Raw genomic sequence first — 27971 nt, forward strand, 5'->3', positions numbered from 1 at the left:
TCAGAAAGAGTTGGACACAACTTATGGACCGAACAACAACAATGAACGTGGAGATGGTGGCAAGGACGCTGACACCTCACGCAGAGAAAGCTAAACTCTCCAGGTCTTCTGGGGCATCCATAAACAACTAAGTGTTCTGTCTTTCTATCAGTAGAAGATCAGAACGCTGACCAGCGTCACTACCAGTGGCCGGCTGGCAAAGAAACTAAAGATTCTTCTCTTTACAAGTAAATAGCATGCAAATAAATAACTCACTGTCTTTGAGTTATTTTTTGACACTGGGATCCATCACTTGTGTGTGTATACATGCTTAGTCGCTCAGTTGTGTCCGATTCTTTGTGAGCCCATGGACTGTGGCTCCCCAGGTTCCTCTGTCCTTCAGATTCTCCAGGGAAGAACACTGGTCCATCACTCACTAGTTGGCAAATGCTCCTTGGCATGTCATTTAACCTCTTGGGCCTCATTTTTCTCCTCAGTAACATGGGATAAATAGCTCCCATCTCTGGGATCCTCGAAAGGGCTAAATGAGCTAATCCATGAAAAAAGGTAGACACGTGCTGTTGCTGCAGTCATCATCATTCGTATCAGGTTCTTATTGCTGCTGTAACACATCGCCACAGTGGTTTAAGACAATACAAATTTATTCTCAAGGAGATCCAACCAGTCCATTCTGAAGGAGATCAGCCCTGGGATTTCTTTGGAAGGAATGATGCTAAAGCTGAAACTCCAGTACTTTGGCCACCTCATTCGAAGAGTTGACTCATTGGAAAAGACTCTGATGCTGGGAGGGATTGGGGGCAGGAGGAGAAGGGGACGATAGAGGATGAAATGGCTGGATGGCATCACTGACTTGATGGACATGAGTCTGAGTGAACTCTGGGAGTTGGTGATGGGCAGGGAGGCCTGGTGTGCTGCGATTCATGGGGTCGCAAAGAATTGGACACGACTGATCTGATCTGATCTGAAAGTTCTGGAGGTGGGAAGTCTGAAATGAACCTTACACAGCTGAAATCTAGGTATCAGCAGTGTTGCACTGGAGGCTCTAGAGGAGGACTCAGTTCTGTGTCTCTTCTAGCTTCTAGAGGCTGCCTGCATTCCTCAGCATGAGTCCCATCCTGCCTCTTCAAAGCCCATAGTGTCATGACTTCAGATGTCTCTCATTGATTCTGACCTTTCTGCCTCCCTCTTACATAAAACACCCTTGTGATTGTTATAGTTGTTCAGTCACTCAGTTGTGTCGGGCTCTTTGTGACCCCATGGACTGCAGCATGCCAGGCTTCCCCATCCTTCACCATCTCCCAGAGTTTGCTCAAACTCATGTCCACTGAGTCAGGGATGCCACCATCCAACCATCTCATCCTCTGTCGCCCCTTCTCCTCCTGCCCTCAATCTTGTCCAGCATCAGGGTCTTCATAAATCAGCTCTTCACATCAGGTGGCCAAAGTACTGGAGCTTCAACCTCAGCATCAGTCCTTCCAATGAATATTCGGGGTTGATTTCCTTTAGGATTAACTGATTTGATCTCCTGCATTCCATCTCAAAATCTTTAATTTAATCACACGTACAAATTCCCTTTTGCCATGTAAGGTAACATAATGACAGGTTCTGAGGATTAGAAGATGGACATCTGGGGGCTGTCATTAGTCTGAATAGCACAGTCATTAATATTTTTATCGACTAGCTCATTTACTTCATCTAATTTTCACTGAGCCCCATGTAGTAAGTACTATTTTATTCCCATTTGGAAACTAAAGCACAGAGAAAGTAAGTAAGTTTCTTAAGGTCACACAGCTAATAAGTGGTAAAGGGGTGATATCAACCGAGGAAGTTGACTTCTGGAGTTCCTGTTCTTACCAGCTGAAATACGTGTGTGTGTTAGTCACTCAGCAGTGTCCGGCTCTCTGTGACCCCATGGACTGCAGCTTGTCAAGTTCCTCTGTTCCTGGAATTCTCCAGACAAGAAGATTGGAGTGGGTTGCCATTTCCTTCTCCAGCTGAAATATGTAAAGTGACACAAGTAAGCAGTGTATCAACATTAGCTATTTTGATTGTTGTTATTTCTTCTAGAATTAATATGCTAATCTTTAGCTCATATGACTTCTGTAAGATTTTAAATAAATTAACCTGTGAGATACACCAAGCAGTGCCTGGCGAACGGCAGGTCTTCAAAGGGTGTTTAGATCTTTCCAGGCCTACTAAAGTTTCTTTCTTTTCACTAGGAAGATAATCATGTTAGTTCACTCCACCCTTCCCAAGATGGCGCCTTCGCCACACCCAATCCGCCCCACTCAAGATGGCGTGGCGTTTTTTTGTTTTTTTTTTAGACCTTCTCAAGATGGCAGTAAACACTAGCCCTATTACCTTCTGCCTTTTTCAAGATGGCCTTAGCAATTTGCTTCACTTCTCGGTACCCTCTGACCGTCTCAAAATGGAGAAGGACACATTACTCGCTACACTCTGACCTTCTCAAGATGGCGCCAGAGCCATAAATAACAGCACTCCCCCGAAACGACTTCCGGTTCCAGCGGAAGGCGATTTAAGAGGCCGTCCTGGCACCTTGAGGTGTACACCTCGGGACATTTCGGGGCGAATATGGACAGGAGGAAGAAGCCTTTGGACGTCACGGCGTCCTCGGTGAGTACGGGGATAGAACGGGCTCCGCGTCTCCTCGCCTCCGCAGGATAAGAATCTCGACCTAGCTTGTTTCTTCACTCGGGGGCCCAGACTTGATCTCTCCTCAGAGAGGACCCCGGACCTGGCTTTTCTCTGGAAAAAAAGGAGGAGCGTGCTTTCTTCCGGGGCGGGCCCACTTTCTCACTAATAGAACGCTGGATTTAGCGTCTCCCCTCTGCCGGGGCGCCGGGCCCAGGCTCTCCCCTCAGACGCCGTCCTGAGCCTGGTGTCTTTTCCGGGTTAGGACTGTCCCTGCCTCCCCTCCGCGACGACAGGCCAGGCCTCCTTGGCAGCCTCGTCTCCGTGACTGTCGGCGGGGGACCCCGGCCTCTGCGAGCTGTGCACACACGTTCCCCTTGAGCCCAGGGACCAGCACGGTGCCCCCACCCCCCGGAACATGAGTGTGACTTGTTCCCCGGGGTCCGAGAGGCCCAGCGTCCCCCGGCAGGACGGCTAAACCGTTGTTAATACCCCCGTAGGATGCGCTGCCCGGGAGCTGTAAGGTCTAACAGGATGTAAGCACTTTTGTTAATTTAATTACTTCTTGAGAGTCCCTTGGACTGCAAGGAGATCCAACTAGTTCATCCTAAAGGAAATAAGTTCTGAATATTCATTGGAAGGACTGATGCTGAAGCTGACATTGGAATCCTTTGGCCACCTGATGAAGAACCGAGTCACTGTAAAAGACCCTGATGCTGGGAAAGATTGAAGGCAGGAGGAAAAGGGGATGACAGAGGATGAGATGGTTGGATGGCATCACCGACTCAATGGGCATGAATTTGAGCAAGCTCAGGGAGTTGGTGATGGACAGGGAAGCCTGGTGTCCATGAGGTCACAAAGAGTGGGACGCGACTGAGCGACTGAGCTGAACTGAGGAAGAAAACCAGTTCTCAGTACTTGTTTGTGCCAGCACTTTATATGCGCATTAGGAAGCAGGCACTAGTAATATCCCCACTTTATAGATAATGCCCCTGAGGCTCAGAAAATGAAGTGGATTTCTCCAGCTCACATAGAGTTCTTAGTGGTAGAACTGGGCTCACTCAGCCTGGTTGACTCCATGGCAGTTGTCTTTCCCAGTATATCAGCCAATTGCCTAACCTTTGGCTTAATCTTGGATTTACTGCAGAATGTTGGGGTGCAAGGGATATGAAGGAAATATCCCAATATTTGAGCCCCTTGCCCCCATCTCATACTGAAAATCAGTACTAGTTAATAATGTTTGAGGGCTTCCCGGGTCGCACTAGTGGTAAGGAACCTGCTTGCCAATGCAGGAGACGGAAGAGATGGGGGGTTCGACCCTTGGATCGGGAAGACCCCCTGGAGGAGGGGATGGGAACCCACTCCAGTACTCTTGCCTGGAGGATCCCATGGACAGAGAAGCCTGGAGAGCTACAGTCCATGGGGTTGCAAAGAGTTTCACATGACTGAAGTGACTTAGCACACACACGTAATGTTTGAGGATTAGGAACCAAAAAACTATAAAATTAGTTATTTTTTCCTGATGGGTTAAAATTAGTAATAATAATGTGAATGCCATCTGGGAGCTGACAGTCCTTTTAAAATTCAAAAGTATAGTAGGAAGATGTGCGACTAGAAATTTGATGTGGTTAAGGCTTAAAAGAAAAAGCTTAAGTTTTAAATTTGTTTTTTAAAATTTAGAGTATTAGGTTCTGGGGTAAACCAGCCCTTGACGTTATTAAAATCTGTGCCAAACTTATTTTTAAATACTTTCTTCCAAAATAGAAATCACTGAATGCAGTTATTTTGATTTCCTTTAAAAGTAAGTCTGTAGTGCAGGGCTTTTTAAGTATTCAGTTTACAAATGCCTTTTTATATAAGCAGCTGTACTTCGATCTTTAAAAAGGAAACTGCCATTATACCCTTTTGTGCAGAGTAGATGGTGATGATAGATCCAAGCCCCCTGTTCCTTTTGCCCTGGCTTTTCTTGTTCTTAACCACAAGCTAAACTTGTGGTTTCCAAAACTTGCTGAAACAAAATTCATTCAGTCTGTTTTATTTCTGGCTGTTGAAATCTTGCCTGTCCTTTAAGGCTCATTTCAAAGCCATCTCTGATCACTCTGGACAAAAGGAAATACTCCTTTATCTGAATTTTTATGCCACTTAATTTCACTCTTAAAGTCACGTATTACATCTGACTGGTGTTGTAAGTTACATTTCTTACTAGATTGTGGGTTCTTTGAGGCAGGAGTATGTCTAATTCACATTTGTATTCTGCTGTTCATTGTTAAGTGCCAGACATATACTAGGGTTCAGATTGTTGCCAATCAAAGACATTTTCCTGTAGAAATAATAAATGGTTGTGATGTTTAAGTGAAATTAAAAAAATTTTTTTTTTTACTTTTACTACATGAAAAAGCCGAGTACAGTGGCAGTCAGAGAGAAAGTGGTTAATGATGTTAGTTGAATCTGAATCTAGAAGATGCAGATTTCATTTGCTTTGCCTTATCATACTCTCTTGGCCCAGAGTAAAGCCTTGAAGTGTTGAAAATTAAATATGTTTACCACAGAGCTGGAATGAAATATGACTGGGATTTATTTTGTACTAGACTCTACATTTAAACATTTAATTTTATATCCACTTTTGTCCATTTATAAGAGCTTGTGATCTTGTTTTCAGAATTGTAAAAACTTAGAAATCCAATCACTCATTAGAGTTAATTGTTGGTTTTTTTTTTTTTTTTTTTTGCTTATTTGCTTTATTCTAGTTGGTAGACCTTAAGGCTGAACTCTTCCGAAAACAAGAAGAATTCAAACAAGAAAAACTTCTAAAAGATGCTGGAGTTTTGGGAAAACCAAAACCAACCAACAAGGTAAAAATAAAATCTAATTATCTCCATTGACCCCAAACATAGGGGAATTAAACCATAATTAGGTTTTTTGAAAGTGTCCAGGATATCTGCTACCTATAAATCCTTGTCTTGTATTTGAACATCTGCATAAAATATTTCAAATATTGAAATAGAAATTAGTAAGATTCAAAAGCACAGTATAATGCTCTAATTCTTCAGTATGTGAGTGTTTTTCCAATTTTATAAGTAATGGTATCTATTATTTGTATTACTAAATCTTACATATTTTTCATTAAAGTCTTGAATCAGGTTGTAATCATTCAGGAGATTTAAAAAAGTAATTGCAATTGTATAAAGAAATTTTTAAATGTAATTTAGGGTCTCCCCCACCCCACCCCCCCCCCAGCTCCAGCTTTGCTATGTATAGTTTATTTGCAGGACATAAGTTGGCTGTCAGAGGTCCAGTTATTTCCATTGATTCACAAGATCTAATTATCTTTTTTCCCCTTTCTGATATACAAGTAGAGATTTTTTGAAGTCAGTTGGTGGTTCTGTGTTTTTTAAATTCTTCTCTAGAAACCAAGTATCTGGAGCAAACAGAATGCAGGAGTTTCTAATCGAGCTGAAAAGGATGCTGAACAGAAGATTGAAGAACAGAAGACTTTGGACAAAGCGAGGTGAAGTTACTGTCTAATAAATGGAGCTAACTTTGTGGCTCCCTGAGCAAAGAAGTGAAAGTTCACCTTTATTTGATTTACAATTTTAATTTTTATCATCCTTCTATCCTTCAGATACTCTATTATCTGAAAATAATATAATTTGCAGACATATTTATAATCTTATAAGAAGATAAGACATAGCCTCAGTTTAAAAGATGAAACAGTCCCCCTGTGAGCCCCTGTTAGGCACTGAGATTATCCACAAGTGGTTAAGAAGCTCCCTATGTTGTGGTGGGGCTGCTAGGTGGTGTGCTATTGGTAATTAGAAATGGAATTTTCCTTCCAGCTGTTCAATATGAAAAGCTTCCAACCAGCAGAATATTTGAAACAAGACTACAGTGAACATTCTAATACTTTTCACCTAAATTCACTACTTAACATCTTTTAAAATTTGCTTTCTTTCTTCCCCTCCCTCTCTTGTGTGTGTAGAGAAACATATTTCAGCGTGTATCTTCTATATGATACTATTTTATCAGTGGCATATTTCTGGGATATGGCAGCAGTACTGTGGTTATGCAGGAATAGGGACATTTTCCTGCGTAAACCACAATACCGCTGTCATATCCCAGAAATTTGCCACTGATAAAGTAGTATCGTATGGTCCATATTCGTATTTCACCAGTTATCCTAGTACAGATGTGTCCTTTATTGTTTTTTAAAACGTTTAGTTAAACAGTACGCATTGCATGTAGTTGTCATATCTCTTTAGTCCCTTTGAATAGAAAACAGTTCCTTTGCCTGTTTACATTTTTCTGTAATTGTGGCTGCCCTGAGTCTTTGTTGCAGCATGCAGACTTTCTCTAGTTTTGGCGAGTAGGGGCTGCTCTCCAGTTGTAGTGTGAGGGATTCTCACTGTGGTGACTCTCTTACTGTAGAGCACGGGCTCTAGGCACAGGAAGCTGCACCAGTTACACGTGGACTCAGTAATTGTGGCACACGGGCTTGTTTGCCGTGTGGCATGTGGGATCCTAGTTCACAGGTCAGCGACAGGACCTGTGCTCCCTCCATTGGCAGGGGATTCTCAACCACTGGGCCACCAGGGAGGTCTCTCCCTTGCCTTTTTGTTGTCTGTTACACCATTGACATCATTTGAAAGGTCCAGGCCAATTGTTTCTGCGGTGTCCCACAGTCTGATTAGAGTCAGACTTAATTACCAACGATTGTTCGACTATCTAGGTGATGATATGTCCTCCTGTTGACTCACATCAGGAGGTTCATGATGTCAGCTTAAGTCATTATTGGTGATGATAAGTTTGATCACTCAGTTAAGGTAGATCTGCTGTAGTTTTCCACTAATAAGATGCTCTTCCTCATTTGAAATTAATAATAATCTAAGGAGGGAAACTGAGGCTCTATGAATATTGTGTTCACCAGTGTGTTTTCATGTGATGATTGTGTCATCGCTGAGTCAGTTATTACACTGATGATTTCAAAATTAGAATTTTTCCAAATCTGTCATTCCGTGTGTATTATTTTTTCATTCTGTTTACTAGCTGGCGTTCTTCTGTAAAGAAGAGTTCTTCCCTTGTTTGCACTAGCACCCTGGATTCAGAATCCCAACTTTTAATCTCTGACGTGACTGCCATGTGTGTGTTTAGATCCATTGCATAATAAAAAGTTGGCAGTTGAAAATAGTGGTTGCTCAGACTGCTTGGCTCCTCTGGGTCTGAGAGTAAAGGGCAGAATATTAGCCCATTTGGGGATTATTTTCTTAGCATTTGCCCTGTCCCCAACATGCTGGAGGCTTTACTCAAAGACATGTTCACTGCGGAGACGTTTTTCTCACTACTCTACCTTATGCTGAGAATTTTAATTTTGTTGAAAGATGCTGTAACTTTTTTATGCCTTATATGTGTATTTTATTAAGGTGTAATTGAAACATAACACTGTATTAGTTTCAGATGTACAACAGAGTAACCACAGTCAGTTCAGTTCAGTTCAGTTGCTCAGTCATGTCCGACGTTTTGCGACCCCATGAATCGCAGCACGCCAGGCCTCCCTGTCTATCACCAACTCCCGGAGTTTACCCAAACTCATGTCCATCGAGTCAGTGATGCCATCCAGCCATCTCATCCTGTCTTCCCCTTCTCCTCCTGTCCCCAATCCCTCCCAGCATCAGGGTCTTTTCCAATGAGTCAGCTCTACTCATGAGTTGGCCAGAGTACTGGAGTTTCAGCTTTAGCATCATTCCTTCCAAAGAACACCCAGGACTGATCTCCTTTAGGATGGACTGGTTGGATCTCCTTGCTGTCCAAGAGACTCTCAAGAGTCTTCTCCAACACCACAGTTCAAAAGTATCAATTCTTCGGTGCTCAGCTTTCTTCACAGTCCAACTCTCACATCCATACATGACCACTGGAAAAACCATAGCCTTGACTAGACGGACCTTTGTTGGCAAAGTATTGTCTCTGCTTTTGAATATGCTATCTAGGTTGGTCATAACTTTCCTTCCAAGGAGTAAGCGTCTTTTAATTTCATGGCTGCTATCACCCTCTGCAGTGATTTTGGAGCCCAAAAAAATAAAGTCTGACACTGTTTGCACTGTTTCCTCATCTATTTCCCATGAAGTGATAGGACCAGATGCCCTGATCTTAGTTTTCTGAATGTTGAGCTTTAAGCCAACTTTTTCACTCTCGTCTTTCACTTTCACCAAGAGGCTTTTGAGTTCATCTTCACTTTCTGCCATAAGGGTGATGTCATCTGCATATGTGAGGTTATTGATATTTCTCCCGGAAGTCTTGATTCCAGCTTGTGCTTCTTCCAGCCCAGCATTTCTCATGATGTATAGATCTAATAATTAACTAACATCTATCACCACGCAGTTCGATCCCTGTGTGAGGAAGATCCCCTGGAGAAGGGAATGGCAACCCATTCCAGTATTCTTGCCTGGAGAATCCCATGAACCAAGGAGCCTGGCAGGAAACAGTGCAAACAGTGTCAGACTTTATTTTTTTGGGCTCCAAAATCACTGCAGATGGTGATAGCAATGAGTCGGACACGACTGAATGACTAACACTTACTTGACTAGGAACGTTTGAGATCTACTCTTTTAACAGACTTCAGGTATGCAATACAGTATTAACTGTGGTCATTATGCTGGACGTTGTATCCTCATTCCTAACATACTTTATAACTGGAAGTTTGTACATTTTGACCCATTTCATCCATTTCCTCCCCATCCTCCTGCTGCCTCTGGCAACTGCTCACCGTATCTACGAACTTAACTTACTTTTTTTTTTTTGGCCATACTGTGTGGCATGCAGGCTCTTAGTTCTCTGGACAGCCACTTATACGAGGGTGAACCCACGCCCTTGCAGTGGACGCTCAGAGTCTTAACCTCTGGATCACCAGGGAACTTCCCATGCGGTAGTTGTGTTTATTTTGTGAGGAATCTCATACTCTTTCTCCTTAGTGGCTGCCCCAGTTTACAACCCCCCTACACTGCATGAAGATTCCTTTCCCCACATCCTCACCAGCCGACCCTGGTTCTTCCTTATCTTTTTGTAGCAGCTGTTCTGTCAGGTGTGAGGGCACATCTCACTGTGGTTTCAGTCTCCGTTCCCCTCATGAGTAGTGATGCTGAGCACCTTTTCATGTACCTGTTGTCCATCTGTACGTCTCTCACAAGATGTTTATTCAGGTCGTTTTTTAAAGTCGCACTGTTTGGTTTTCTTGGTGTTGAGTTTTAAGTTCTTTATTTTGGATATTAAGCCTATGGCAGACATAGGATTTGCAAATATTTTCTCCCATTCAGTAACAGGTTGCCTTTTCGTTTTGGTGATGGTCTCCTTTGCTCTGCAGGAGCTTTTTAGTTTGATATAGTCCCTCTTGTTTGTTTTTGCTTTTGTTCCCTTTCCTTTTGTTGTCAGATCTGGAAAAATCATTGCCGCACTGATGTCAGGAATGTGTTGCCTGTGTTTTCTTCCAGGAGTTTTGTGGCTCCACTGTGAATTTGTAATTCAGACGTGTAATACAGTTTTTTAGGGTCATCGTTATACATGTGGCTATCCAATTTTCCCAATACCATTTATTCACAAGACAGCTCTTTCCCCATTGCGTATTCTTGGCTCTTCTGTTGTAAATTAATTGACCACATGTGTGTGGGTTTATCTCTGGGCTCTCTTTCCATTCTGCTGGTCTGTGTGTCTGTTTTTATGCCAGTCCCATACTATTTTGATTACTATGGCTTTGTATTGGATTGCCCTAAATGTTCATTTGAGTTTCTCCGTAACATCTTATGCCCTATTAGCTAACATCATACTCATCATTAGAAATGAAATTTTCTGCTATGATAAAGTACGATCCTTCACAAGCAAACGCTCAGATGACTTCTTTGGTGCTCTTTATCATCATAAGTATTTCTAGAATAAAAGAATTGTCAGCTCTTAGCCACTAAAGAATAAATGTCACTAGAATTAACATGAGCAGAGAGGCTGCTGAATTGAAATGCCAGGGTTGATGTTTGTTTTTTATTAGCTATCTGTCATGAATAATTTATCTATGTTCTGTATAAAACAGGAATTATCATATTTTTAACAGACGTCTAAGAGGTTGGTCTCTACCTCCCTTAGAGAGACCTAATTAGCCAAGGGGAGACCAGGGACCCTTGTATAAAACCAGTGGTAGACAGTTACTGTGGAATTTGGTGATCCGTAACAGAAAATGTTTTTGTTTCGATACCTCTCTTTTTTTGGTATTTAATTTGTTGCATTTGGCATTTAAATTAAATTAGAATCTTCATTCTTTCATGTATTCATTCCTCAAATACTGACTCAACATCTGCTATGCACCAGGCATTGTTTTTGGTTCTTTGGTACAGTCCTGAATGAAAGAAACATGGGCCAGGCTTTATGATTAGTTGGCAGAGCAGACCTGGCTGGGTCTGAGGGTCCCCTAAGGGTGGAGACTCAGCTCTAGTCAGCAGGCTGGGCCCCTTGGGCAGGTTGTAGCAGTAAGGCTGGGGAGGGCAGTTTTACCAGGAGTGGCAGTGATAAGACCATTTTTATACTTGTCTTTTTTTTTTCTCCTAGGGAGAAATTGGAAGAAAAGGCCAAATTATATGAAAAAATGACTAAAGGAGACTTTATAGGTAAATATAATTATTTATGCGTCTTTATTTTCTGTAATAATACAACTCTGTGGTATTTTTTTGTGTTTATTAAAATAATTATGAGAATAGGGAGAAACTTAAATAGATTTGACTTTCTATGTCAGCATCTTCCTAACCCAGAAATCAAACTGGTGTCTCCTGCATTGCCGGCGTATTCTTTACCAGCTGAGCTCCCGGGGAAGGCCTGCCTGTCAGCACAGAGAGAAGAAAATCAGTGATAGTTTTTATTTGCCCCGTGGGTGCTGGGCCTGTAAGGCGCTGTAGAGGGACAAGTCAGTACAGTGTTAGCCAGATTCTCTGCCTCTGCCCTCAACGGAGGCATCATCAGTGGAGGAAAATGGCACAGAAGAAGACAAGTTTAGGGAAAAAGGTCTAAATAGACCATGATTACAAACAGTTATGGCGTGTTTAAGGAAAAACAACCTGAGGGGAATTATGGTTATATCAGAGTACTGGAGTTACCATTCCTTTTCCCCTGTTTTTCTTCCCTCTGTGTTTAATTTTATTCTTTGAAGTGCTTGTAGTTGCTTTTGTAATTTATTTTTTAAAAAGTAAAACATTTTTTATTGTGCTGTACAGCATGCAGGATCTTAGTTCCCCGACCAGGGATCGAACCTATACCCTCTGCAGTGGAAGCTCAGAGCCTTAACCACTCTGCTGCCTGGGAAGCTGGGTATAGTTGCTTCTAAGATAATAATTAAAAGATCCTCCCTCCTCATACCTGCCTCACAAAAAGGAAACCCAACCTAGAGTTCAGCGACAGTGAAAGAGATTTTACAAGGCAGTGCATCTCTTACTGCCTTTAAAAGGCATATGTGGAAGTCTTTAGGGAGAAGGTGGCTCTGATGGGGGTCTTAAAGATTTTGGAGAACTGGAGAAGGGCTTCTGCAGTGGGGAATGGAGAGAGCAGAGGGAGGAGAGGCCCACAGCTGGCTGGGCTGACTTGCAGGGCTGGGGCTGAGGGCCAGGCGGGGGGCGCAGCAGGAGAGGAGGGGCTGGACCCTATCACAGCTGCCCAGGCAGCAGAGCCACGTTCCTGTGTGCTGGGAGCCCAGCAGGGCCAGGCTGCATGCTCACAAAGCTGAGGGCCCTGGGGGAGGCCCTGCCTTCCCCCTGAAGAAGCAGCAGGTGTCAGCCAGCCAGGAGGCCTCACTGTTTTGTGGTCTTATTTAACTCAGCTCTGGGAAAATGTATTTCTTTCACAGTTGAATTATGTGTTCTTGTGGCTAAAAATATAGTCTTTTTTCATTTGATTCAAACTTTACTTATATTGTTAATATAGAATCAAGACAAAGGAGTGTGTGGGCATGGAGATTTGGTTCTGTCCAAACTGGCAGGCCCACCTCCTGATGGGCTTATTGGACCAGCATGTTTGGGCAAGTTTTGGAGCCTCAGTTATTTTCCACTGTACAGTGAAGATAACATCAACCCCTGGTAGTACGGAACCTACCTTCTGTTCCTTAGAGCTTAAATCCAGCAGAGTGAAACTTGATGCATACATTGTTCATGAATGCATCTGCTGTCCTGTGTTAAATTAGAATCATGGGTCACTATTTAACTTTCAGTGTAGGTTTCAGCTCAAGTAGATAAGGCCTGCAGATAGATGGCACGTTAGACATTTCTGTATGCCCTGCAGATCCTGGCCCCAGGCCTCACCTGATGGTGGTGTTCATGGATTGAAAAGAATTCAGATGACTTCTTTTACCTGTGTTAGGACCCTTCAAACACTTGGCATTCCACAGCAGTATACCCAGGGTTATGGGATACGACCCACGTGGTTAGAGACGGGGAATCACTGAGTCACAAAGGCTTACTGAGCAATGCTGTTCTGCCTCTGTGTTATCTGATTGGCTAGATGAGTCTATTGAAGTCAAGACACTTGTATCTTCTAGTCTTGTTACTGATGAGGCAACAGAAAACTGCAGGCTTTTAAAGGTTTTTTTTATGTGGTATGTGTGTCCAGTGGCCTGTCTACAGCTTCTCTGTCAAGCCCTCAGGAGGCTCTGTGCCTTTTGAGCTTTTAGAGGGCAGGTGGAGACCTCGACTGGTGAACTGTCAGGGGGTGTAGCTGCCCAGTGGTGACTGTGACTGTTTCATTCAGTTCCATGTATCTGAAAATTGATTTTTGTGTCCTAGATGAAGAAGTGGAGGATATGTACCTTGTGGATTTCACACAGAAGATGATAGACAAACAGAAAGAAATGGAAGCGATTGGCGCCAGTAGAGGTTACAGAAAGACTGAAGAAAGAGACGATGATGAGGGAGCTCTTTCTGAAAAAGATATTCCTCCGCCCCAGGATCCTAGTGAAGAATGGTTGGTGATATTATGCCATTTGGTCATGTTAATGTTGTCAGACTTGGGTTTACTTTTTGAGAGCCATATTATTTTGCTATTACCAAGCCATTTCTCTCTAGTCTTTAGAGACTCCACTGTAAGTAGGATTGCATTTATAGATGTAGACGTAGTAGCTGCTACTTAAAATAATTACAGATAGACTGTGTTCCTGCCACGTGCCAGGCGTGGAGGCGTTCTTTCCCGTTTCATTGATGTGGAAGAGTTGTTTAGGCAAAAAAATGTTCCTTTCTACCCACCCTGCTACCTTACCCAGGTCCTTATTCAGGCATCATCATGTAGATAGCATGAGCTCTGTTTCCAGTGAAAACGGGCTGGCAGAACTGATCTGGTGAGCCTTACCCTGGCTGTGGCATTTTCTGCCAGTATGGTTTAGGGTATCACGGACCTGTGTCTGGACAGCACGGGCTCTGCCTTTCACTGGTGGTACAGTTGTGATCAGGTTCCTACCCTCTCTTGGCTTCAGTTTCCTCGTCTGCAAAACAGGGATGGTGATGCCTAGTAGGTGAATGATGGAGAAACCAAACCAGTCTTTTCTTTACAAAGAGACTGCAGAGGAAATGCCATGGTGATTTTTCTGTACCTAAGACGTTGTTTAGAAACTTGTTCAGAAGGGCTTGTGATTGTGTGCAGGTGCACTGATGCTGTGTTCCTGGGAGTAACCCTGCCTGACCCTTCCTGCCGGTGTGGAGCCCACCCGTCCCCGCTGAAGGCTCAGATGTCCACATCATGGGAATGTTTGTTAGGAACTGCTTAGGGTTGTCAGCAGGACCTGTTGATCTTTTGTCAGCCGTTTCCCCCACGGGAAGGAGTCTTATGAGTGAAGAGAGCGGTCCCCGCTGCTCGGGAACACAGAGAACGTGCATCTTCATGCTGCAGCAGGGTCTTCTTACCAACCTTGTAAACCACTTCCATCTGAGGTGGCCTTAGTGGCTGTGCGCTCACTGTAGCAGTCACAGAGGAGCGAGTGTGGTGCCGTCCCTTTCGTTATACTTCTCTTCAGCATTTCTAGTCTAAATGGTCTCTCCCTCGTCTGGACTCTGATAGCACTTAAACACACCTCCTGCTCCTTTGGGTCTCCTTGTTTAGTCGCTAAGTTGTGTCTGACTCTTTGTAACCCCATGAACTGTAGCCCGCCAGACTCTATCCATGGAATTTTCCAGGCAAGAATACTGGAGTGGGTTGTCATTTTCTCCTCCAGGGATCTTCCCAGCCCAAAACTTGAACCCGCATCTCCTGCATCTCCTGCACTGGCAGCTGGATTCTTTACCACTGAGTGACCTGAGAAGCCTGTATTGACACATAACTGGCCTCATTACCAGAAAAGGATTGAGTCAGACTTCTGCTACTTTTCAGATCCTGCCTGCTCTTGTTAGGAGCGTTTCAAGGTCTGTGCCCTAACTCCCCAGCACCCTGTGGAGAGGGCATGACTGAGCCCTCCTGTGTTCCCCTTGGCCTCGGGTGATTGTTCCCCTGAGAGCTTGCGTGTTGGTTTTTGTTGCTGGCTGCTGTCCTGCCACTTCTGTTTCAACGAGATCTGTATGTTTTGGAGGCCTTTTCCAGAGACAGAATAGCTTATGATTGCTTTTCATAGCAGAAATCTCGTCTCCTTTGAAATCAATGTCTCCCCCCCTTATTAATGCCTCTATGATTACAACCAATTTGTTACCGATTTGAAGACCTTGAAGGGCAGTTGAAGGTGTCACGTGCCCCACAGGGTGAAGGAAGATGTACTGAAAGCAGTTCTCACACTTTTTTTTGTTTCTAAATTAGGTTCCAGAATTGTAACTGCTTGTAAAATCCTTTTGCGGTTAAGTTCCAGGTGGTGGAAAATCTTGCCACAAAAATACTGTAAATAATTACTCAGACCATCTGGTTAGGTGGTTTTGGTTCTCCATTCATTGAAGGAAAAGAAGAAAAGGGAGAAACAGCTTGTTGCTGTTGGAGGTTCTATTTCTGTGGCCATCAGCTTTAGGACTGTAGTTGTGGATTCCCAAGCTCACCTTTTAAATCACAGGCTGACAGTTGCACTTGGCGTGTTCAGCTGGAAAGAAAAGACTCACAAAACCACAAGCCACACGCGTGGGAATCTGACCTTGGGCTGGTCCAGCAGCAGTGCTGGCCCTGCTGTGCTTTTAGCCTCCTGCCGAAGGGTCTGGGGCAGAATACCTGTAATTCAAAACATAAAAATCTTTTGCATCATGATGCAAATGAAATGCTATCCATGAACACCTGCCCTCATTTCCTGTGGTGGGCACTGGAGTACTTCACTGGCCTTGCTGGCCGCCTGGTTTCCCTGCCTGGTGCATGAAACAGGGTACTTAACTTTGGGTACTTTGCCACCGCATGCGAAGAGTTGACTCATTGGAAAAGATTCTGATGCTGGGAGGGATTGGGGGCAGGAGGAGAAGGGGACGACAGAGGATGAGATGGCTGGATGGCATCACTGACTCAATGGACGTGAGTCTGAGTGAACTCCGGGAGTTGGTGATGGACAGGGAGGCCTGGCGTGCTGCTATTCATGGGGTCGCAAAGAGTCGGACACGACTGAGCGACTGGACTGAACTGAGGAAAGAAGAACAATGGTAAAAGATAACAGACTGGCCCACTGTTGAGGTGCTCTTGCAGTACAAAATGTGTGTTGCCTTGGCTTCCTCCTTGTTAAAGAGTCTTTCAGAATACTTCTATTTGGTTCAGTTTAGTCGTGTCCAACTCTTTGCGACCCCATGAACTGCAGCACGCCAGGCCTCCCTGTCCATCACCAACTCCCAGAGTTTATTCAAACTCATGTCCATTGAGTCGTTGATACCATTCAACCATCTCATCCTCTGTCGTCCCTTTCTCCTCTTGCCCTCGATTGTGCCCAGCATCAGGGTCTTCTCCAATGAGTCAGTTCTTCGCATCAGGTGGCAAAGTACTGGAGTTTCAGCTTCAACATTGGTCCTTCCAGTGGATATTCAGGACTGATCTTTAGAATGGACTGGTTGGATCACCTTGCAGTCTAAGAGACTCTCAAGTCTTCTCCAACACCACAGTTCAAAAGCATCAGTTCTTCAGCTCCCAGCTTTCTTTATAGTCCAACTCTCACATCCATACATGACTACTGGAAAAACCATATCCTTGACTAGACAGACCTTTGTCAGCAAAGTAATGTCTCTGCTTTTTAATACGCTGTCTAGGCTGGTCGTAGCTTTTCTTCCAAGGAGCAAGTTTCTTTTAATTTCATGGCTGCAGTCACCATTTGCAGTCATTTTGGAGCCCAAGAAATTAAAGTCTGTCACTGTTTCCCCATCTATTGTTACCCCATCTATTTACCATGAAGTGATGGGACCGGGTGCCATGATCTTAGTTTTCTGAACGTTGAGTTTTAAGCCAACTTTTTCATTCTCCTCTTTCACTTTCATCAAGAAGCTCTTTAGTTCTTCTTCGCTTTCTTCTATATTTTTATTAAATTTTTAATCCACTGGGAAGAATTGTATCAGTTAGAAGAAACAAAGGAAACAAAAACCATCAAATTTGGGAAGACTGTGAGGAGGTGAGGAGATCTGGTACAGAGCATAGTTATTATGATGCTGAGAGAATGTTTGAAAATGTATTCAGTTCAGTCGCTCAGTCGTGTCTGACTCTCTGCGACCCCACAAACTGCAGCACGCCAGGCCTCCCTGTCCATCACCAACTCCCGGAGTTTACCCAAACTCATGTCCATTCAATCAGTGATGCCATCCAACCGTCTCATCCTCTGTCGTCCCCTTCTCCTTCCACCTTCAATCTTTCCCAGCATCAGGGTCTTTTCCAGTGAGTCAGCTCTTCACATCAGGTGGCCAAAGGATTGGGAGTTTCAGCTTCAACATCCGTCCTTCCATTGAACACCCAGGACTGATCTCTTTTAGGATGGACTGGTTGGATCTCCTTGCAAATGTGTAAACCAGGTTAAAGTAATTTCTGAGATACTGCAGCTGGGGTCTGTGTGGAGTTTTATCTTTGAGATCGGAGATACACATGATCAATCATTTTCTACAGTTTTTAAAACTAAGATTTAATCAAGGGTGCAATGAACCTATTGTGTGTCAACTTTTAAGTTTGAAGAGCATGTTTCTACCAATGGTGGTGGTCAACCACCAGCCTCAGGTTGAGGGTTTTTCTTGGTGATGTGTGTTAGTTGCTCAGTCGTGTCCGACTCTTTGTGAGCCTATGGACTGTAGCCGCCAGGCTCCTCTGTCCATGGAATTCTCCAGGCAAGAATACTGGAGTGGGTTGCCATGCCCTTCTCCAGGGGTTTTTCCCAACCCATGGATTGAATGTGGGTCTCCCGCATTGCAGGCAGATTATTTACAGTTTGAGTTACCGAGGAAGCCCTTGGTGATGGGTTTGTGATGGAGCCTGTATTAACTTCTCATTGTGCACCAACTCCTTATCTTAGGGAACTGTATGTTATGTACAGTTTTTCATGTCTTTTCACTTTGATTTCAGGGTGGATTATGTGGATTCTTTAGGGCGATCCCGGCGCTGTATGAGAAAGGATTTGCCAGATCTGCTGGAAATGGATAAAAATCTTCAGGGGAGGCTGTAAGTGTGTGACATACAATGCTTTGCCCAGGTTTGACATGCAGACACAGGGATTGTTTTGTGAGCGAGGCTATTTTTAGTTAATTTTCTTTGGGGCTCTGTTGTAAGAATATTTGTTAATGTGTAAGAATGTTTGCAGAAAGCACTTTTTGTGGTTACATGCACATGCACACATAGCCCACGTTCAGAGAACAACTTGGGTGGTTGGTCACCCATACCGAAGCGGTGAGCTAGAGCCTGTCTGTTCACTTGGGAGGATGTCTACATAGTAACGGAGAATGAGCCCAGAGTAAATGAACAAACCACTGCATAGAAAGTGCATTTAAGAATATAGATTTGGTTATCCCGCAGCAGATACAGTCATGGACCGACAAGGTGGGGGCAGGGAGGGAGGTGGCTTAGTCTTTCTTTATACCTTTTTGCATTTTGAAATAAGAACGTATGGCTAGATTTTTTTCTGTGGCACCTGAAGAGGTGATTTGTAAAAAACATCACAGAGAATAAAATCCTTCTTCCCAAGGGCAGCTATTGTGTGAAAAGTGTTGGGAGAAGCTCCACCTAGTCCATGCCAGGTAGGCCTGGGCCTGGCACAGGGAAGGAAGTGGGGAAGCCCTGAGCCACCGCCTGGGACACCAGACCCTGCACGGGAGGCCCCCACTGAAGGCCCATAGTTCCTCGCCCTGCCTGGCCTGCCCCTTCAATTCAGCCCAAGACCAGGCTGGGAAGGAAAGAGGTGTGAGTGCTGAGGCAAGATTTTATTATGTTAATATAACAAGCTGCCTGCTTGGATTAAAGAAAGGAAGAAATAGTTTTTTTGCAGTTTCCCAGTGGTAGTATGAGTCAGAAACCTCCATAAGGAACTGTCCTCTTCACAACTAGAGTTACTCATCCATGACCCCAAATGCCTGAACCGAAGCATTGCTATGCTACAGCTCGTACCTAAGATGATTTTTGCTCTATTCTCCTAGTTTCGTTAGTCCTGCAAATGAGAAAACCTTACTGTCTGAAGATATGAGAAAAGAGCTCCAGCGCCAGCAATGGGAGGAAGAAGAGAGGGAGGCCCTGAGAAGGCCAATGGGGCCCGTACATTATGAAGACATCCGTGAAAATGGTACAGTCATCTGGCAGATTTTTAAGTCATTTTTTTTTCTTGAACATTTAAATGGCAGGTGGGAAAGGAAATATTCACAAAGAAGTAGCTCTTCTGTATAAATAAATAATTCTACTTTTGGAGTTGAAAATAACTGTTCACTTTTTAACCTAACAAAGGGTCTGTTAATCCAAGTGTGTGCCCCAAGAATAGTGGAGACAGCCTGTGACTAAAAAGTTAATGAATACTTGTTGCGTTTATCATTTGGCAAATAGAGTGAAAGAAACTTCTAACGTTTTTTACCTGCTTCTTAAAAAAAAAGTGTGGAAGACATCCCTGTGTTCCTTTCTGCTTTGGTAGAAATTTGTCCTGAATCTAATTCACTGAGCAGGGAAATCTAATCTTTGGGGTAATTTTTACTTATTTCAGAGGCCTGGCTAGAAATTTGGCGTAAATCTAATTCACTGAGAAGGGAAATCTAATCTTTGGGGTAATTTCTACCTATTTCAGAGGCCCGGCAACTTGGTGTTGGATACTTTGCTTTTGCCCGAGATAAAGAGTTGAGAAACAAGCAGATGAAGACCTTAGAAATGCTACGTGAACAGGTACAGATTAAACTCAGTTGACTCGAAGGATTTGAACAGTTGGGTTTCTCATTGAATCATACTGTAAAAAAAAAAAAAATCTAGTAAAATTAATTAGAAATGTACATAGCTATTCAGAATTCAGACAGGTTTCATAAAGATAATTGCCATATTATTTTGGTGTTTCAGACTTTAAGATTATAGTTGTTCAAAAGTAACCTGTGTGACTTTGGTTTTTTAAATTTACTTTCCAATATGGCACTTTTAAAGGGGCCTGAGTAAGAAAATGGAAAGTTATTAGAGGGGGATTAAGGAATTGGCAGAATTGGTTGGTTTCCTAAAATGTTCCAGGATGCTCTATGAACTGAACTTCATAAAATATCAAAGGGCTTATATAAGAGGACTTACACAAGGATATTCATTTTGAACATTTCAACAGATGGCTTCTAAGAGGTGGCAGAAAAGTCAGTTTATTTTTAGAATAAAATTATTTCATCCTTTTCAACAGAAATATTGTGAATGGGGCTAATCATTTTGTAATTTTCTGTCCTGTTCAGACAACAGATCAGAGAACAAAACGAGAAAATATAAAGGAAAAGAGAAAAGCCATATTAGAAGCAAGACTTGCCAAACTCCGACAGAAAAAGATGAAAAAATCAAAAGAAGATGGAGCAGGGGAAGAAAACAGAGGTACATCATGGTTGTGTTTCTAAATCTCAAAAGGAAATATTTTAGTTCCATTGACATCTCAGTAGTAGGAATGGCAGTGCAGAAATCAACCATCTAGTTTTATTTTCTGAGCAAGCAGTGCACCTCAGAGGTATATCCAGGAACAGGAACAGTTTTCACTCCCAAGAAAATATCAGGTTGTAGACAAGGATGTTAGCAGTACATTTTGTTGCTTCACACAATAGCACAGTTCAGTAAGTGAGACTTAGAGGTAAAATGCTTAAAAGGTATTTTAGGATAAAATTTAGTTGTGCATGTACATATTTTAGGCCTATTTTCTTTGGCTGTGGCAGCAGTTTTTGTTGGTTATTATAACTGTGTTTTAAAGAAGACATGCATACAAAAAGGTAGTAAATAATTTACAAATGTGGGTAGAGACAGCGTACCAAGGTAGAGATGTGGGTAGAGACAGCTTACCACATCTGTCTGTTACAATGCTTGGAAACACTTCATTGCTGTGGTCAGACACACTCACTGTGTGAGTTAACGGTCGTCTGGGCTGAACTGCCCAACAGACTGCATAGACTGGCTCAAACCAGCTGGATGTCTACTTCTTGAGTTTAACATTGCAGCGCTGGGGGGTGTCCAGGGCAGGTGGTAGCTCTGCCCCAGACGGTCACCTGTTCTCCCGCTTCCTCCTGTCTTACTGCTTCTGCCGTTCCCGAGAGGGTTGCTGTCACCTGCAGGGTCACTAGCTCCCCAGGACCTGTTCATGATTCAGCCTGGGGGAAGAATGGGCAGGAACCAGCTACCTTTCTAGGAATGTGCTTTGGGATTCACACACAGCCTTCTCACTTACATCCCAGTGGGGCGGATAGAAGCTTCTCCAGCTCTAACATAAGCCCATGCCATTTTTAAATTCTGAACTCACTTCAGTTTAGCTTTGAAAGGAGATTGAGACACTTAAAAATTGGAAGATGGTCCATTTAGTTTTGTATAAATGCTGTCTTCCCGTGACATGTTAAATCTGTGTATTGTTTCTCTGTTTTTGCTCTACTCCTGAACATGTCATTTCCACAAGATGTGAAGTGCCACCAGCGTTTTTTTAAAACACTGTTTTTTTTTTTTAAATATGGCCAGAATAGCCTGCAGACTGTCATCAGGCTCCAGCTCTCTCATCATCCTTGCTTTGCCTGAGAGTCTTTCTTTGAGTAATTGAAGGGTTTCTGGTCCTTCCGATTGTTGATCAGGGGAGGTGGGGTGTCATAGTGTCAAACAGAGACTTTGAAATCCATCCAATCTGGGTTTGAATCCCGGCTCTTCACTATTTACCTTTGTAGCATTTCTGATGTTAATTTTCCTTATCTGTAAAATGGGGATAAAATGGAGTACCAATCCTGAGTTTGTTTGGGTTGTTAAAGAGCTAAGTGAATTACTTTGTACAAAGTACTTAGCCTACAACCCGGCATATAATAGGTGCTCAGTGAATACCAGATATTGCTTGTACTCTCAGGATAAGTATGTTCTATTTAACTTTTTAAAGTAGTTGTAAGCTTTATTGTAATGAAGTCTTATTTCCTTTACAAAAATAGATGGAGATGTTATTGGGCCTTTGCCCCCAGAACCAGAGGTCACGCCAGCTCCTCGTACAGCTGCCCAGAGTAGCAAAGTGGAAGTCATCGTTCAGGAGAGGAAAGATACCAGACCCGGGGTGCCGCACGTCCGCGAGTGGGACAGAGGAAAAGGTGAGGGGTCGGTTCTCCCGAGCAGACTGTGATTCTGGTTCAGGAGGGGAAGGATATCAGGCCCGGGGTGCCACATGTCCTTGAGTGGGACAGAAGAAAGGTGAGGGGTCCGTTCTCCCGAGCAGACTGTGATTCTGGTGAGTCTTAGTGGTCCTGGGAAGCTTAAAGGATTCTCTAGGTCCTTGAGCTTGTTTCTTCTCAATAACCAGGAGCACTAGAAAGTGTGACATAGAAGACCAGGGTCTGCAAGGCATCGTGCCTAAAGGATGAGGAATTTTAAAGACGCACTTGAGGGCAGGTGTCGGAAATTCCTGCTGCCCTTTTGTGGTTTTACAGCTTCGGGATAGTATTTGTCCGCAATTTCTTTTTTAAAGTCTTAGGAAAGTTTGGTGCTTTAATGTAGTCTGTGTTTTTAACAGTCTCTTTTGTGCTCGCTTGAAAACAATCTGCGTCCAAGTGTATTAACTTGAATTCACACATGGTTCCACTGGTTTATGCAAATTTTTCTTTAAGTTTTTTTCTGTAAAGACACCGTGGTACCTGCAGTGGCCTCTCTTTGGGGAAAGACTTTGGTTTATGCCATTTTGAAAACAATCATTTCAGTGGTACATTCGCTTAAAGTGTTGAAGCCTGTGAGATCCATGACTCAAGTGAAAGATGCGGATGGTGCGTGGCTTTGGTTTGTGCCGCGGTTAGAGACAGATAGCTCTGCACAGTGCCTTTTGTGTCTTCTAAAACTCAGTAGAGGACAAAACTTGTGTTTTGCTATGAAGTACCTATAACGTGTCAAGCAAATGATTTAAACACTTAGTTATTTCTGTTTTAGTGCTTTTTTGGCATTGTCTCCAGAACCTGCCAAGCTTCTTTCTCCACAGAGCCTTCCTTGAGCTTTTCTCTGTGTGGCACTGTTCACTCTGTTTCTTAGCCTGCTTCCTTCCATGTGCTTTTGTAGGCATTGCGTGTACCTTGTAGTTTAGTTTTCCAGAGAATTTAAGGTGGCTTTTAAGAAATACATATGATAATTAAGAACTAAAAACATTCAAATGACTCAATAATCAGTTCTAATAACACTTTATTTTTACTAGACTTTTCCTTTGGGTACTGGTCGAAGAGGCAGTCAGATCTCCGGGCTGAGAGAGACCCTGAGTTTGCGCCACCATCGTATTACTTTGTGGACCAAAAGAGAACTGAGTCTCTGAGCAGCCAGGCATGGAGCCGACCTGCCCCTGCACAGAGGGACCCAGGGCAGCACTCTGACCAGAGCCATGACCCCTGCGCGTCACAGACATCATCTGCTCCTGCCCCCAGCAGCCCGCCACAAGCGCCGATGGTCACTTTTGAAACTCTGGATGATATGATATCATATTATAAACAAGTAACATGAAGTTAAAAACACTATAACTTGGGTCTGTACTGTTAATGGTGCCTTCCTCTCCCACAGTGGAGAAAATAACTTTAGGGACTGAATTGGAACTTTCTTTTCCTGTCCTTTCCCTGAAGACCCAGACTTCAGGCAGGATTTGAGAGTAGGGAAGAAAGTGAATGGTACTGTGGGAACTCTGGCCACTTAGCTGTTCATTTCATTCTAATCGGTATGGAGACACCAGTTCATCTGGATTTACATGTGAGCTGAGATAGAGTAGACATATTCTATAATATTTGATACTGAGGAATCTGTAATCCCAAGGAATTTGTAATCCTGTCTCTCATGCCCACTCCGATGACTTACTCAAATTTAAAGGCTCCATTTCTTTCCTTTTGCCAGTGCTGGCTGGCAGATGTCTTTGTTCCAAGCATTCAGCTTCCAAGTCAGTTGATGGAGCATCTGTTAGGAAGAATTTCAGCCTGCCAAATGGTAGCACAGAAGGGGACATTGGGGCACGAAGTGATCTGGTCTCCAGGAGGACCCTGACACTGGTGGAGAATTTAGGGTATCATTTGAAATGATCAGGAAGACCAGGGAGGACTTTGTAGTCCAGAAAAGTAGATGTTCATGTCACTTGCAGAGTAGGCATTCAGTAAGCATTTATTGAGTGACGGGCACACGTGGAGGCTGCTGGGCCTCGTCAGTGAGCGAGATGCATCTTAGCCATCAGAGTCAGTTTTTCAGCTCCGCCTGCTCTTCTGGTGCTGCGGATCTAGGCCCTCACCTCACTTGAGAGCCGACTCATCCCAGCCTGAGTAGGATGGACTTGGGCTGGAGTGAGGGGCTGCTAGATCCCTTTGTCTTTGCTAACAACAGGTGGGTTAGCAGTGCTCCAGAAGGACCTCCTGTGCCTGGGTACGTCTGTGTGCTCTCCCAGTGTCCTCTTCACAGCTGCAGACAAGTAGAAGTTGGCCACCAGGCCCACCGGGCTGTTACAGCTTCCTTCCTCGCCAGTGAGTCCTGTAAGAAGCACTGGGGCAGATCTTCCAAGGGCCCGCAGGAGCCCGTGGCCTCCGCTCCACAGCACGGCAGTATTGCTGCGAGGGCCCCGTTCTCATTACAATGAGTGCAAGCTGGAGCACAGGGTCGGTGACTCGTCATGCGGTATCCCAGTGGCAGATGGTGTAGGTGGTGTTCCAGACTCCTGCTTTCTCCAGCATCCTCTGCTCTCTGTGTTTACCCCAGTATTGAGCAGTATTAAAGTCCCAAGTTCTTACAGACTTAACCTCCGAAGTCCAGATCAAGGGCAGAGTTGCAAGACCTACAAAAGGTCATTTTGTCAGGCAAATATATCTAGCAAAAACAATTCATGAAAACCAACTGACCAAGCTTCCTTTTTTGCAGAAATTGTCAAACTCATCCTAAAATTTGTATGGAATTACAAGAGACCCAGAATATCTAAAACAATTTCGAAGAAGGACAAAGTTGGGGGACTTACTTCTTTATTTCAAGACTTACTACAAAGCTACCAGGATTGAAACTGTGGTTCTGATGTATTAATAAACAATGAGACAGGATTGAGAGTCCAGAAATAAACCCCATACATCTGTGGTCCCTTGAATTTTGACAGTGGTGCCAGGACCATCCAGTAGGGAAAGAATAGATCTCAACATGATTCTGAGACAGTTGACTCTCCACTTCCAAAAGAATGGACTTGGACACTTAACTCACGCCATGTACAAAAGCACCTCAAGGTGGACCAAAGACTTCAGCATTTCTGTAAAACCAGCTGAAACAGCTTGTAGGACAAATGGAGAGGAGACAGAAATTGGAGTACTAAAAGGAAAAACAGAATTGTTAGGTATCCTAGGGTCATAAGGGAAAATAGAAGAAAACAGAAGAAGGTAAATTCTAGGCAAATATGAGGGAGCTGGGAAGAGCGTGTATGAGGCAGAGGGAGGTGCGGAAGGTGGTGCACATAGGGAGAGCAGAGGGCCTGGAGAGGCAGGCTGTAGAGAAGGGTGGCAAGACAGGTCGGGCAGCAGGAAGCCCACAGTACGGGAGGCAGCGGGCTTCCCTGGTGGCTCTGACAGGAAAGAGTCCGCCTGCAATGCAGGAGACGTGGGTTTGATCCCTGGGTCAGGAAGATCCCCTGGAGGAGGGCATGGTAACCCACTGCAGTACTCTTGCCTGGGGAATTCCATGGACAGAGGAGCCTGGCGGGGTACAGTCCATGGGGTCACAAAGAGACGACTGAGCAGGTGACAGTTTCACTTTTATGGGAGACAGTGGTCATGGGAAGGGCACCCAAATAACCTCTTGTCCTTACCCAGGGCACCCACGGTGGAAAGCAGACCAGTCCGTGCACATTGGCTCATGCTCACTGTCAGCTAATAACTGTAAGTTGGATTTTCTCTAGGATTTAAAAACGTATAAGCCTCGTTCGAATTCCCCTTTCACAGCATTCAAACTAGTTGAGTGTCTTGTGCCTAGTTTTTGACATCGCGTTCCATTTCAGACCCAGAGTCCTTGAGCGTTAACACAATTCAGTTTTACTGGTTCTCTTGGGCCTGTCACACAGGAGTGTGTCCAGCAGATGGCGCTGGAATTCTTAGACGGCAGACCCATGCTCTGAAGCAGCATTGCCCAGTAGAAATGAGGTGTGAGCCCTGTGTGTCAGTTTGGTTTCTAGGAGCCACATTTAAAAAGCGAATTCTTTCTGTGGTACAAAACCATCCCTCTGTGTCTGCGGGGGATCCACCAGAGTCTGTAGCCGCTCGAGCTCCACAGTCCGCCCTCTGTGCGTGCAGTTCATACCCGTCCGTTCAGCCAGCTGTGGAGCATGTGATGCTCGGGGGTAGTGAATGGGCCACACACGTAGGCCCTCCCAGGTCAAACCCAGGTGGTTCAGAGTCAACTCGATTGAACCCAGAATATCCAAAATATCTCATCATTCCATCAATATACAGAAAGTTCAATGGGGCGTTTTGCGTTTCTTTTCACACCAAGTCTTCAAAACCCATTGTGTGTCCCCGTCTAGCACATCTTGATTCAGATGCTCAGTTTTCATCAGGAATACTTAATCTCTATTTGGATTTCACAAAATATACTTTTGAAAAAGATTCACGTACCTAAGTTGGTCCAAACACACTTAAAAACATTTAAGAGTTGGCCAGTAACAAAATGGTTATCAAGCTTTAAATTTCATAAACTTAAAATATAGTTCCTTGGTCATACTGTACCACACTTCACATGCTCAAAAGACACATGTCTAGTGCTAGTGAATGCACAGCACAACTCTGATCTGTTTTTACATGTTTTGTGGTTTAACTGTATATAAATCTGTTAGTAACTAAGTGATCGGCAAACAGATCTCCCAGCCGTTCATTAAGCACTCACGCTACTCCTTTGGCTGTGTTTGACTTGGGAGCCACCAATGCTGAAATCTCCGGTCGGAAAGCATGACCACACCTCGTTCATGGCGTTGTGGAGCTAAGCTAAATGTCTTGGATTAGAAATTGCTTTGAATTATTTGTTTTCATTGTAATCTTTTCTCCAGGCCTTTGTGTGTTTTAATACAGTTCGTTTGAATTGGCTAAATAAATCCTTTTGTTTGCTTGCAAAAGTCCCAAAGGAGAAACTTTAAATCCATATACATGAGATTCCTGCTACGTTTAGCTGTGCATTTGCCAAAGACTTGTGGGATAATTTATTTCCTCTTAAAGCCATAGTGCAGCCTGGGAGATGGCTCTCAGCTGACCTTGTTGTGACATACAGATGAGGCAGTAGAATTTAGAATCTGGAATGGGCGAGGGTACTGGTCTTTACAGTTAATACAACACAGAGCAGCCACACCATATGTGTTTAATTTCTTTTCAGCCAGTAAATTGAACTAAGTCAGTTATATGTCAAGCAGTTCCTGTAAGAAACTACATGGCTAAGGTAAGTGGTGACCAGTGACTCGGTTAACCTGCTGAAAACCTTGAGAGGGAACGGAACTCCCCTGGTCCCGGCACCTGCCCCGCTGGCTGGTTGGTGCTGAGGTGTTTGCTGCTGTGGGTCTGGACGTTAGCTTAACACACACAGAGCAAGTGTGTGGGCAGAGTGGGGAGAACGATGGGGTGGTGTAGCTTCTTGTCTAGGAAGACCGGGAAACCAGGACAGTCAGATGAAGCAGGCTGTTTAGTGAAAACCTGTCACCCAGACCTGGTGTTGATCTTCTGTTACTGTTTCTCAGTAGATCTCCGGTGTTTGTGTAACTGTGCCCAGTAAGTATCCATCTCTCC

The 27971-nt window shown here is 43.9% G+C and overlaps 1 protein-coding gene across 1 annotated transcript; it reads left to right on the top strand.

Moving 5' to 3' along the window:
• Positions 1–2324: 2324 nt before the first annotated feature.
• CCDC174 (coiled-coil domain containing 174) lies at positions 2325–27216 on the top strand. Its single transcript, XM_027522475.1, has 11 exons — positions 2325–2634; positions 5400–5504; positions 6060–6160; positions 11233–11291; positions 13449–13626; positions 18136–18231; positions 19200–19342; positions 19832–19926; positions 20463–20595; positions 22167–22319; positions 23405–27216. The coding sequence occupies exons 1-11, from the start codon at positions 2593–2595 to the stop codon at positions 23701–23703; spliced, it is 1404 nt and encodes a 467-aa protein (XP_027378276.1). The 5' UTR covers positions 2325–2592; the 3' UTR covers positions 23704–27216.
• The last annotated feature ends 755 nt before the right edge of the window (positions 27217–27971 follow it).

The sequence above is a fragment of the Bos indicus x Bos taurus genome, chromosome 22, assembly GCF_003369695.1.
Source record: "Bos indicus x Bos taurus breed Angus x Brahman F1 hybrid chromosome 22, Bos_hybrid_MaternalHap_v2.0, whole genome shotgun sequence".
NCBI classification, from domain to species: domain Eukaryota; kingdom Metazoa; phylum Chordata; class Mammalia; order Artiodactyla; family Bovidae; genus Bos; species Bos indicus x Bos taurus.